At 30.7% G+C, this 13,114-nt stretch overlaps 3 protein-coding genes across 6 annotated transcripts in view; 2 read left to right on the top strand and 1 right to left on the bottom strand.

Moving 5' to 3' along the window:
* The first annotated feature begins 2,953 nt into the window (after window positions 1-2,953).
* Window positions 2,954-5,471, top strand: LOC122576097 (protein spindle-F). 4 transcript variants are annotated; one of them, XM_043745969.1, is made up of 6 exons: window positions 2,954-3,077; window positions 3,415-3,697; window positions 3,765-4,044; window positions 4,116-4,207; window positions 4,291-4,480; window positions 4,782-5,471. In XM_043745969.1, the coding sequence occupies exons 2-6, from the start codon at window positions 3,470-3,472 to the stop codon at window positions 5,078-5,080; spliced, it is 1,089 nt and encodes a 362-aa protein (XP_043601904.1). In that variant the 5' UTR covers window positions 2,954-3,077; window positions 3,415-3,469; the 3' UTR covers window positions 5,081-5,471. The 4 variants fall into 4 exon arrangements, with proteins under 4 accessions (XP_043601904.1, XP_043601903.1, XP_043601905.1 ...); XM_043745968.1 differs by having other exon boundaries at window positions 3,008-3,332; XM_043745970.1 differs by having other exon boundaries at window positions 3,013-3,332; window positions 3,777-4,044.
* Window positions 5,463-6,807, bottom strand: LOC122576106 (39S ribosomal protein L32, mitochondrial). Its single transcript, XM_043745986.1, has 4 exons — window positions 6,507-6,807; window positions 5,988-6,233; window positions 5,761-5,903; window positions 5,463-5,674 (listed from the first exon to the last, which is right to left on the bottom strand). The coding sequence occupies exons 1-4, from the start codon at window positions 6,622-6,624 to the stop codon at window positions 5,534-5,536; spliced, it is 648 nt and encodes a 215-aa protein (XP_043601921.1). The 5' UTR covers window positions 6,625-6,807; the 3' UTR covers window positions 5,463-5,533.
* Window positions 6,808-7,158: 351 nt separating this feature from the next.
* LOC122576096 (all trans-polyprenyl-diphosphate synthase PDSS1) overlaps window positions 7,159-13,114 on the top strand; it is a 53,911-nt gene continuing 47,955 nt past the window's right edge. Inside the window, exon 1 of the mRNA XM_043745967.1 lies at window positions 7,159-7,417. Within this exon, the coding sequence (XP_043601902.1) occupies window positions 7,262-7,417 (156 nt within the window). The 5' untranslated portion in view covers window positions 7,159-7,261. The remainder of the gene's footprint in view (window positions 7,418-13,114) is intronic.

Genomic DNA, 13,114 nt, shown 5'->3' with positions numbered 1-13,114 from the left:
TTTATAGAAAACAGCACAAATAAGATCTGTAAAATATAACGATTCGTTCAAGTAACTGACTCTATGAATTACTGAATAATTATATGAATGAATAAGAAAATTTAAGGCAGGCAATCCCATGGGAAAAGAATCTGTAACAAGGCATGAAATATTATAATTTTTTCTTAAACATAACGTTAATAATTTGGAAAATTTAAAGTAATGGGAAATTAATCTCCATTAATCTTTATTAATTCAAATTTTGAAGGTAATATTCAATTCAAGAATGACAAATTTAAATACAAAGAATAGAATTAAATGAAGCACAGACTACAAAATTACTTACATTCTTGGCTTTTGAAGTCCACCACTAAGTCCTTTTCAGGAAACAGGAGAAAGAGGAAGGAGTGATAAACCTTTAACAAGATATGAATTATTATATATAAATAATATGAATGAGTGAATAATTTTTTTATATGGATAATTTATTTTGAAAATTAGCTGATGATGGAACAAAAATTTTGAGATAATGAAATAGGAAACTCTATACATACTTTGAACTCTATTAATAATACAAAAGTTAAATTGCTAGTATACTCTAAATACTATAACGATTGGAATTCTGATATTAAGGTTTAAAATCAAATCTTATTTTTTAATTAATAATAATTAAAGCAAAAATTCTTACATGCTAAGTTTTTATGCATCACTGCGACCTTTCCGAAGCACAGGAAAAAATAGGAGTTATAAAAAAACTGAAACAAAACATGTGAAATATTATAATTTGTTCTTAAAAATATATCGTTCATTGTTTAAGGAGTTTAAGGTAATGAAAAGTAAAACTATTCAAATTTAAGACTTTAATAATAATGAAAATTGAAATCTAATTACTATAAAAATTGGAATGCTAAAGTAACAATTTTTAATCTAGAAATAATGAGAATCTAATCATTTCTGAAGCATGCTAAACAATTTTATTGTGTATTTCAATATTATAACTTTTAGATTTTATGTCAATGAAAATTAATAGTAGTTCGATCAAAATACGAATAAGAAAATAAAATAGAATACAATATACATAAATACTTACAATCTTGATTTTCAGGAGAGGCTGTATCCTCTTGCAAAACCTGCGACTCTGCTATCGAAAGCGAATGTTCAAAAAAAAAAAAAGAAAAGGAAAGGCTATTAGCGCATCCGTTTAACTAACAATCGGCGAACACACTGACTCTAATTTCGCGTATAACTATTGTAATTGAATTTGTAACTATTAAGAGCTATCGTGCTCTAGAAAATATAAAAAATATTACGCAGCAAATACTGACTCTACAGACCGCATTGCGCGCGGCCACAAATATCCTTTGAAAAAAAGTTGTATTAGCAGGGAGCGGGAGGGGCGAGTGTTTGGTATGGAAATACTGTTGTTTTTCGAAATGTATATACTATACACCGATTGTTATCCATCTTTCAACAACAACTATTACATATACATATGAAGAAAATAGAATATACGTGTAATATTTCAATCACTGTTTATGTGTTGCAAGATATTATCTAATATATTTCCCAATATTTATATAATATAAAAAAATATTTTATAATATAACCGATCATTAATGATAATCTATATACCCGAAATATTTAAAAAAAGCGATCTTTTTAATCTTTTTCTTCCATCTTAATATTTTCAACAAATTATGCAATTATTTATAAACTAATATCATTATATACCGATGTAAGTTGTATAGCAATTACGTAGCAAATATTGATTATCATCGATTCAATAAAAAGGGAAAATAAACTTGTACATACGTATGTTTTATTATGATAGTTCAATCATTACCAAATCTGCATGAAAAATCAACGAACTGATTTTAATCATCCATGGTGTTCATTTCGTATCAGTATAAATTATCGATTATTAATCATCTGTGGCGTCTATGCTGTGAACCCGTATTCTTTCAATAACGTGACTAGCCAATAATCTGTATAAAAGGAAACCAACAATTTTAAATAAATGTATGAAAACCAATAATTTATAACAATTAAACCAATTACAATGAAACTAAGGGATAATAGAAACCAAATTCTGCTCAAAGACCGGTAATATAACTCTAACCGTCAAGTATACGTCAATGATAAAAGTACAAAAGAAATGCAGAATACTTCTTAATTTTACTAAAATGATGGTCAATAAGTGATTGATTAAAACGTACTATTTAAATGAAGTAGACAGAAGTGTAGAAATGATGATAAAGACGAAATGAAAATGTAATAATGACGCAGTGACACGACGAACTCCGGCTCTACAAATTTCAACAGTAGAATGCCGTCCCGCGACGCCCTTCTGCAACGAATTACTGGCGGCAAGGACTTCACAATATTTTACACCAATAGAAACATTCGATTTGACTTGACAATATTCTGCACCAATAGAAACACTCTATTTGATTTTACAATATATTGCGCCAATAGAAGCGTTTGGGTTTCTTATATACAAGCGCGCGTAAATTTGATCTATTCAAATAGCCAAATTGATGAAATTGAGAAATAGAAAACATATTTAAGACGATATTCCTTAACAATTACGAACAAAATTACATTCTTAACGATAAGCTTTTATGTGTTACACGAGTGAAGCTGCTATTATTACATAAAATATGGTATGTATTAATAAAAATACCATTACGGTATATTATTTAATTATTCATATTATTATTATTAAATATATTTCAATAATCTAATTATTTTAAAAAGTAGAAGAAGTTGAGAAAATTGTTCTATCCTGCTTTATGAATGTCCTTATTAAAAACATATATAATGTGTAAAAATTGTTAATAATTAGCAGTTTAGAATAGTCCTGGAGAATTGATAACCAAAGTATCACAAAAAGAGAAATTTCTTTAATTGAAAATAATTTATTATTGTTCACTTTGTTATTAACTGATGTATAGATTTTACAATTTTTATTTTGTAATATATACTAAGGTTATGTTCTGCAAATTCAATGCATGTGATTTCAACAATTCAAAACAGTACCACACACAAACGTCTATACCTCGACTGTTCTTATGGCAACCTTATTCTACGTTCAATCGGTAATATCACTAATAAGATAACGATAACGGGGACTACCCCAAACTAATAAATTTACGTTGAGTAATTTTATTTGTTATATGTATCTCAGTGTCGAAATCCGAAATTACTAACAAATCGTGTTAAGTTTCAAAGTATTGAAATATGTAGCAACTTAACCTAATTTGACAATCTCATTGTATTATTTATGAACCTAATTATTACTTATTATTTGAAATTCTTTAAAATTCATATGGAATGTTCTTTTATATCGAAATGTAAGGAAACAGAAAGAATATCAAGTGTTTATTGGTTATATACGTCTACATAAAATAATACAAATGCTGTTATCCTTTTTAGTAATTATCAAATTGTGAAATTGTGTTTTCACTTTTGCTAATTGCATTTTTACAACATGAGTGACATGGAACAATCTGAGAATGTGGATAATGAAAAATGTGGCAACTATTATGCCTTGTTAGTTGCATTTAAAACTATGAACGAACGTTGTCAACAATTGGAAACAAGATTAGCTACTGTTGAAGAAGAAAATATGTGTTTGAGACTTGAATGTGGAAAGGATGAATCTGCAGCCATTACAAAAGCTAATGATAATGAAAAAACTATTGTACAAACCTTGAAGGTTTACATATATAGTAATACATAGAATGTATGTATTTTACATTTTAATATTTTATACTTTAATATAGTTTGATCGACAGGAAAAAATAGAAGAGCTCAAGAAACAGAAATCCCAACTTACTCACCAAGTTTTTATGGTAGCAGGAGAAAACCGACAGTTATGGAATAGATTGACTAAATTAATAAGAACCAATAAGTCCTTAGGAAGTCAATTGACAAAAATTTCCGATACACTTAAGCAACATTCTGCAGCGCAACCGTTAGACATTGTGTCCTATAGTTTCCGTGATATTTTTAGCTCTGTTAAAGAAGATAATAATCAGCAATGTATATTAACCACAAACAAAAGTATGTATTGAATATTTATTTTTTAATTGGGTTATATGTTTAAAAAATTATGTTATTACATCTTGATCTAGGTGAGAAAGAACAAAGTCTAGAAGAGATATCACTTAGACTTATAAATAGTATTATGTTAGAAAAGTCAGATCTAGAACAACAGTATGCAGAGGTAAGCAAGAAGATAAGATAAGGTAAGACAATAAAACATTTTTATAACTAATAATTGTTTTTGTACAATAATTATCTAATTAGATGGTTGAATTACAAAATGGTACTGAACTAGACTTACGAAATATTGGCTTTACTTATCCTGAGGATTCAGATACAGATTTAGAATTATTAAAACAGCATGATATTAGACTCTCACAAATGAAAAACACTTTATTGGCACAACAGACAAAACTGAAAAGGGCACTGCAAAACTTCAAGAAGAAAAAAGAAGGTATAAATAAAGAATTATTAATATCCTTGCTTAGTAAACGTTCAGGTTTGTTACTAATTTGTTTATTTCCTAAATATATCATGTGTATCTCGTTTAATTTCAATTCATTTTAATACGGTCGTGTTTAGTACTATTTAAAAAAAAACACATAATTATAAATTTTAAAATATACAAACTATTTTCCATATTTTGATGACTTTGTTCAGTGAAGACACTATGGATACTTTTGCGTCTACTAAGCAGGATGAAAATGCGTCTATTTATATATTTTAAGGAATTAACCTCAGATATAATTTTATAGGCTTAATGTGTAATAATTGCCGTACAAATGCGAATAAAAAAATGTGTCAAGCAGGTACTCAATTTAATTTCAACGAAAGTATTAAAGAGCATGGTGCAACTCAAACCAGTCTTCAAACTGCAAGCCTATCTTTGGAAAAGTGTTCAAATATAGCAGATAATGCAGATCAAAACAATAAAATTTGTCCATTATGTGGATCATTTTATGGAAAAGCTGTCACATTTGCAGATTTTCATGAACATGTTCTGAGCCACTTTAATAAAGAAGTATCTGTAGATGGTTTTGAAATTGTTCACTAATAATTCTACAGGATGGGGATTATGGTATAAACAATGAAGTACCTTTGATTTTATAGAGAATTTTATATATCTTTGTGGTTTTTTTTAAAGGAGAATGGTAAATGTAAATATGACCAACTTTTGTGAAAAGTGTATTAATCGTAACAAAACTAGAAATGTTTTTCATTATCGAATTTTATAAATTGTTGATTCAGAAAAGATTTAATAAAAGCAAACTATCATATATAAAAATAATGAAACTACATAAATAATAAAAAAAGTGACTGTTATTGATATTAGACCTATTTTTATGTTCATGAACTATAGAAATATAGGAGAGATTTAAAATATTCCCACAATATTTATAATTGTAAAAATGTCACATTTTGAAATAAAACAAAAATTATCAATAGTTTACTTTGTTTAAATTTATTTAATATAAACAAAAATAGCTTATCAATATAAAATAATTATTCACTTATCCTTAACATCTTCCGAAACTTCAGTTTCTAATTCTTCTTGTTTTGAATCAGCTAATTCTTTCACTGTTGGCTGAAGTAAATTTGGATTGAACCAATCGGGCCTCTTTTTAGGTAATTCTACGATTCTTTGTTTCTATAAAAAGACATAATTGTAAATTATATGTACAATAATAATAAGATGAAATATTTCATCTTAGATATATAACATTATGAAAATACCTTCCAAAAGTCATCTCGTAATTGTTCTTTTTCTCCTTCATATAATACTATAACATCCTGTTCAACAGGTTCCAATCCCAATGAATTTTGTATAGCTTTCTGTATTTCTTTTGTTTCCTTTTTTACTATTTCATAGCAGTATCCTATAAAAATTGGAAAAGGACAAATATATATCATAAGCTAGTGTTGCAATAGATCATAGTTCTTTTCAAAATTATATATCTTACCACAAAGTGTATCAGCTTCATAATCGTGACCACATTTTTTACACATTATGATATTTGTTTTTGGTACATGGGGTTTCCAAATATATTCAGGAATACCAAATCTTCTACAAAGACGTCTTTCTACAGTTCGCCTTTTCTTAGGTGCGGCCCATAAAATTGTTTCATTTAAAATATCCTTTATAGAATGTCCAGGAAAATTAATGGGTTGCACATTTATAGCGTTACATTCGATCGCATATAAATTACCTAAATCAAAAGCAAATGGTATTTGATAATAATAATATATATTATAATATATTATATAATAATAATATATTATATAATAATAATATATTATTAACACGCAAACATATAATATTCTACTGTTTGTATGACATTAACAATTTACAATAATAATAAACAATTTAAATTCGTAATATTTTTAAGAGGTTAGGAACAATAAAGGATATAAATATCTTACTTCTGAGTTATATATAATACCTAAATGTAAGTATAATATAAGAATATCTTTCTTATTACCTGATGGAAAGCCACGACGTAATATAGTATCAACTACTTGATTAAATGTTTTAAATGCTCCATAAAGCCTACTCAAAATACCGTTCGCCATGTTTAAAGTATGTACCCCATAAATCATAAAGATTAACACAGAGTAAAATCAAGATGAACATGTATTGTTAAGATTTATTCTTAAAACACGAAAAGTCACGAAATTTAATAACTTTTTTTTTAATTCCCATATATAGTTTCATTTTATTCAAATCTTTAGTGTACCTTACAAACCTTACAATCACCTTATTCATTATAATCAAAGAACAAAATTATTACGAAATTTAACAGAGATTAATACTATGAAAATTAAAATGAATCGCTACAGAATATATTCTGATTCACAGAAACTGTTTTAAGTGTACGCTTATTTGGAAATGTAGGCCGTAAATAGTGAAAGAAAGAAACCATTAAATAATTTATATATAAGAATTTGGAAAGTAAATAATAGAAGCATCAATTAGAGGTCGCTAATAGACTTTGGATTTAGTATTCTTCTGAAAGTCTACCAATATTTTGTTGGAGAATACTCAATGATTAATGTTTTACTTATAATTTATAATGTATAGTTCTGTTCCGACTAATGCCGCGTGTAGCAGGTGTATTTACAGGTGGGGACGGGAAAGGGAAAAGTGGGTGGGGAAGTGATTTTGAAGTGTCGGTGGGGCTAGTGGAACTCGAAAGTCTTCTCAAGTCGTGTGACTTGGCTCACTACAGTTTTCGCTATGGCGTGTATAGGGTCGAGTAGGCTCTGTGCTCGTGCAGAGAAATTGTGCCAGTTCAGACATCTCGCCCAATTACGAAGGAAAGTTTCAACGACATGTGTCAAGTCACGACCTAGAATCGAACATCCGACCAGTACCTTGGTTCAACATTGTCAGGTACGTTAAATTTACTTCTTGGCACTGTTACGTTTTGTAAAATGTTATCTAGAATCAGCATAGTCACGATGCAATTACAAATCATAGTTCTGATCATACAGTATTAGTATTTTGTGATGCAGGCGAAAATTTTCTTTATTTCGTGCACTTTCAGTCAGATATTCGAGTAATTCTTCTGTTGTTAGTAACATAACCTACTATTCGTTTCGGGCATAAAAATCTTTCCGCGCCCTCACATATAATATTTTTTGTTTAATTTTTATGTGTATATATGAAAAGGAAAATAAGGTGATAGACAATTATGACGAAATGTATAAGAGAAGAAATTATAGTGAGTTTCGTAGATTTTGTAAATTACATAATGTCTATTAAAATGCGTCGGTAAATCGGTGTTTCTTTACCGAGAAATTTATGTGAGATATCGAAAAGTAAACAATGATTTTTCATACGAGCGGTTTTATTTTCATATTATACATGTAAATTCGTAAAACTAAGGATGAGAGATTCATAATAGTCTAAATAAATTTCTTATAACCACGCTTTTATGCATCGGAACTGTCAGCTGTTTCTAGCAGACGACTTAGCTGCCGTCTGCTACTGACGTTAGTCATATTACAACTGTAAAACGGTATTGTGTTAGAAAATTTAGTAATTCATATAAAAAATATTATAAAGAATCATATTTTATATTATAATTTACTATTCTTATCATAACATCGTATTATTATATTTACAATATTGTTTAAACATTATATCGACAATACAAGCGGTGCAAGACCGCGAAACGCATGCGCAGTAGTCAAATTTAACTTTTTCGTTCGTGTTCCGTATAATGCAAACATTGAAGATCACTAAATTATATTAAATCATTATTATATCGAAACAAACAAATACAAAACATTATTTAAAATTAATAATATCATTAATAATAATAATTTCATGCATTGGGAACATTAATATTCCATTTGAACAATTTCTATTCGCGCTTCAATTTCTAAGTGTCTTAGCAATCTCTAACGAAAGTTTTCTATAAATCGTTCTACGAACGGCAAAATGAATTGCACGACTTTCTCTGTTCGAAAGTGACACAGAGACCGGATTTTGAAATCTCTTTCAGTAGCTGGCAAATCGAAGACACGAGTTCGGCACGTCGGCGATGTCGTCCACAATTATTACGCAAGTCTTAAGTAAATTGTGACTTGTTGGTTGGGCGCTAATCGCATAGAAAACCTTTTCTTAGATTTCGTGGGCCACTGCTGGGCAATATTATCGAAATAAGTGAGAACCGGTCAGGATGACGTCGCATCGGGGCGAATTTCAAGTCTTCGTAAGTAGGCTAACTGGCCCGTCAGATATCCTTCTTCGAGCATGGTTAACCCATGGAATCCACGTTCTTGACTTTCTCGGCTTGTTCGGTGTAGTATTCTGCGTAGATATATAAATGTTGGCTCTTACTTACTGATTCTTCAATCAAGAATTTACGCTTCTTGTAAGACTTCTTTCAAATCTAGAATGCTTTAAATTTCATTATTTCTTTGGTTATATTGGATTAATTAGATTAACATAAATAAGTTCGGTCATAACAAAGGAAATGTATTGAGTTTAACTGAACTTACTTATGTTATAACCCAATAGTTATTGTATGTTATTTATTGATTAGAGTTTTATCTGTCACGTTCTATTTAGTTGCCGCGTTCGGTAGCGTTAACTGACGTTTAATGCAACTGACAATAAGCTCTACTTTCGGCTAACCTGCTATGTGCGGGAATGGAACGGGAGAGGATTAAAGTTGATCGAAAGTAAATTAACAATATGTAATGATTTATTCAAATCTTACTCGATTTTGATATTGACAATTGACTGACAGACTGACGGATATAAAATTCTTCGGTTGACAAAATGATAACTAACTCTTCGATAGACAATGGTAATTATTCGGTCGACGAACGGTAATTAATTATTCGATAGACGAACAGTAATTATTATTCGATAGACGAACGGTAATTATTATTACCGACTTCCCTGAGTCGCTACATTTATTTATATCTGTCGGAGATGAAAAAACGTCGGGGTCTTTCTTTTAAAAATGTTTGGGAAGATCACAACGTTTGTTCAAACTGCCGACTTTGTTTAAATTGTCTTAATATCGTTATAAAACATAGTTAGATGAGTTTTCGCAAGATACAACTTTTAGCGGCTTTAACTGTCTTTCACTTTAAATACTGTAAACACGGTTTCAAATAAACGTTTTAAATTACCTTGATTTGAAAGAAATTACCAATTTTAGTTTCGCGCTACGGATCGTGCGGGGCGCGGGACGTGACATTATCCCTATAAAAATTATCATTACTAATGTAATGATTCATTACAGTATAACAATATGAATTATAGGGACTTTTTAGGTAGATTTTTTCTTATCGTCCGATTTATGGATGTTTTTAATAATATAGGCATTGCATTAATTATTCAAACATTATAGATACAGATGAATGAGTAGAGTTTTATTTACCACCATCCACAAGTCTTTGTGTCTTTATACACCTTAATGTTAATAATCATTATTTGTGTTGTTGTTATATTATTGAAATAGTATTACAACAATGAGAATCTTATCGATGATATCGTCGAAGATCCTTTTATTGGCTGAAACGAGTATTGGCCATAGAGTTAGACTAACAAATTTCGCAAATGCAAATGTAAGGTCATTAACATTGGTTCGATTTGCAAATCCTATTTCCCAATGGTCGTCACTCTCCATATCTTGCGTACAATAAGGGAGATTTCCTTCATTGACGCACGGCGTCTATGCTTTTGGCATTCTACTCTCGTGGACATTGCACGTGTGTACGCACGCACAGGAATGCATGAATAGTTTTACAATGCGATTATTGTTAAATTACTGCGCACTGCATTGGATGAGCCAGCCCATAAATTAACATAGAGAACCTACGTCGGCTTTTTTGATTCGTTCGGCCTAATTTCATTACACATACATACATTAATTAGTTGTAGTAAATTCATATTATATTGTACGAAGAATGGAAAAATTGATACAAATATGTTTCTTTAAACATTTCTTTAAATATAGAAATGCTTCTTGTATTTATAGGAAATATATAACATACAGGACGAAATGTATAATGCCGTATTTCATGTTGTTTATTTCAATGTTAGATCTGACTACTTCTTTTGTATATATTGTCCAGCTTCACATGTTAAGACCATTCGCAATTGATGCCATGTTAAGGCCATTTACTTACAAATAAAATTGTAAAGTTTCCAAGGCACATTTCGAAAACAACTCACCAATCTACATACCAAAACACGTAGAATTTATAGAATAAAACGCGATTTCCACTCCGTGAAACAATTAGCCAATCGTTAATAGTATTTTAATAACAAGGTAGGTTGTGGATTGTTTCGATGTGGGAGAACCGGTTTACTGATATTTGACTTTTTTAATCCTTCTGTAACGGGCATTTATGAAAAGTATCGATATGTTGAAATTAATGGAACACGTTGGCCATGGGTGTTGCGTGGCGTGAATTTCCTAGAAGGATATAAGAAACATTCCGGGACGTTGCTCAATAGAAACTAATTACATATCCTCTAGAGGGCTGTCATTTGGGGCGGAAGACTAATCGCCTTACACCAGCGGCAATAGTGACGTATTCTGATGTAGTATACAAATTAGGATACAATCACGTTCATAATTCATAAGTACTGGGACATTCACAAAAACTAAGGGAAACCTCGAAAGGGCAGTAGAAAAATCTGCGATTATTTTTTGTGGGGTTGTTTTTGGAATCATTCGATATAAAGGATTGATTGTAGTAAAATAAAATCTATTTGTTGTAATAAAGTAACAGCCTTGTGTAATAACATTTTCGTCAATTCTATATAAAAACAATGAAATCCTTTCTGATCTATATATTTTTCTTTTCATCACTGGTGAATCTTGACACTTGTATTGTTAGATTGTTCATTACGTTTGTTGCATTACACGCCTACAGTACATCTTCTGAATCGTTCAAGGATCATCAGAAATCAGCCTGTTTTATTTCAATAAAAATATTCTCTTTACAAAGTACGCGAACTCACTGCGGATGTTTGTGCAGATTCATACCTTTACCGATATAATTAAAGAAATATAACTTGAGAACCTACATACCCATTTTTGTGGATGGCTGTAATTTGCGTCAATTATATCTATTTTCTATAATTCAGCATTCGCTGGTAATATATAGCAAAAGGCAAATAACATAATATACCGTAAACAGTTAATGGAGAAACCACTAATTCAAATGAATAATAATAAATTCATTTCGCGCAAAGATTTCAAACATAAAACTGTGAATATAAAGAAAGAGAAGTCGATGAAAGATAGGCCGGGGACGTGGGAAACGTAAACGGTAGCCTACATTCTACCCGTGCCTTCGTAATTCCTGCATGACGAATTATAGATCCGATCAACGTTGCTCACGAACGTAGTAATCAATGTGCATCGTGTAAATAACGATGCTTTCGCAAGCTGGGGCAAATATTGCGAGACTGGTAAATCAGTGAACCAAAATGCTAGCCTTGTAGAAACATTTGGAAGATCGCCTTTCATCGATACAACGTCGAAGGAAGATCTCGAATGTTGACACGAATGTTGTAGCTGAGCGTACATAGATACTCGCGGTAAGATTAACTATATATGTAAGTACGTGGATCAGACGAAAGGAAATAGCTTTCGAGAAATATGATTCTCAACGTGATCCGTGGAGGAGAAAAATTCTTTCGCTTGCGTTACACTACGTTGCGTAAGGAAATATCGGTTAGAAAAGCTTTTGACGACTTAAATATCATTAGCGATTGACTATTTTCGTTAAGGATTAGCCAAGTTATTAAATGTTTTTTTTATTCATCGAATATCTCGTTTCATCTGTATTCATCGCATATCGTTTGATTTCATGGAATAGAATTTCATTAAATTTTCACAATTTTACTGCTAATTTCTTAACGCGGCGCTACGAGCCACGTATAAAACTTTTAAAAAATGTTACCTGATCACTGGCCATAACACGAAACAACTTTTTAATTTCACATCGAGCACCTACCTACTTTTTCGCGCCGTAGTTTTACATAATCGAATCGTAGCCATGGAGCATGAAATTCACAGGTTTGTGGAGGACAATACGCGTAACGGTGAAAAGTACGAAATGTAAGTCATCGGTTTGAATCCAGATTCCGTGCTCCTTTGTACTGCATAACACACCTTTCGCCTCTGTGTTTTTGCGTGAGAACAGAAGCGGTACTAGCGTCGTTGAGATCAACGTCCACTTCGTCTAGAAGCTTGTCTGACGTCTACGATGGCTGCTTAGGTAACATTATCGATACTAGGTCATTCATCGAACTACATGTTATCGCCCTGCTTCTTTCTCGGAAAGTTGTTTCACAGGATTTTTCTCCTTACTTTTTCTGCGAAGTTTCCGCAACTTAGACGAGAAGAGTGGTTTTTGATGGACTTATCGGCAAATCGACGGTGTTTATGCAAAAATTTATATTCTTATGAATATAATTAAAGAGATAGAGTCGTTCGATAGTCTTCAAAATAAAAATCGGTTTAATATATCTAGATTGGTATTGAAACTTCATTAATAATATTGATCGATCTGGTCTAATTGCTATTCTATGTGGCAACCATATTAACAT

The sequence above is a fragment of the Bombus pyrosoma genome, linkage group LG15 (genome assembly GCF_014825855.1).
Source record: "Bombus pyrosoma isolate SC7728 linkage group LG15, ASM1482585v1, whole genome shotgun sequence".
In the NCBI taxonomy this organism is placed as follows: domain Eukaryota; kingdom Metazoa; phylum Arthropoda; class Insecta; order Hymenoptera; family Apidae; genus Bombus; species Bombus pyrosoma.
This window is presented reverse-complemented; position numbering and strand designations above follow the sequence as displayed.

Excerpts from the sequence above, each read along its gene's own strand:
- LOC122576097 (XM_043745969.1), top strand. The coding sequence starts at position 3,470 with ATGAGTGACATGGAACAATCTGAGAATGTGGATAATGAAAAATGTGGC. Across the intron at positions 3,698-3,764 it reads CTATTGTACAAACCTTGAAG|TTTGATCGACAGGAAAAAAT; the intron begins GTTTACATATAT and ends ACTTTAATATAG. Across the intron at positions 4,208-4,290 it reads TAGAACAACAGTATGCAGAG|ATGGTTGAATTACAAAATGG; the intron begins GTAAGCAAGAAG and ends TTATCTAATTAG.
- LOC122576106 (XM_043745986.1), bottom strand. The coding sequence starts at position 6,624 with ATGATTTATGGGGTACATACTTTAAACATGGCGAACGGTATTTTGAGT. Across the intron at positions 6,234-6,506 it reads ACGTCGTGGCTTTCCATCAG|GTAATTTATATGCGATCGAA; the intron begins GTAATAAGAAAG and ends CTTTTGATTTAG. Across the intron at positions 5,675-5,760 it reads TACGAGATGACTTTTGGAAG|AAACAAAGAATCGTAGAATT; the intron begins GTATTTTCATAA and ends GTCTTTTTATAG.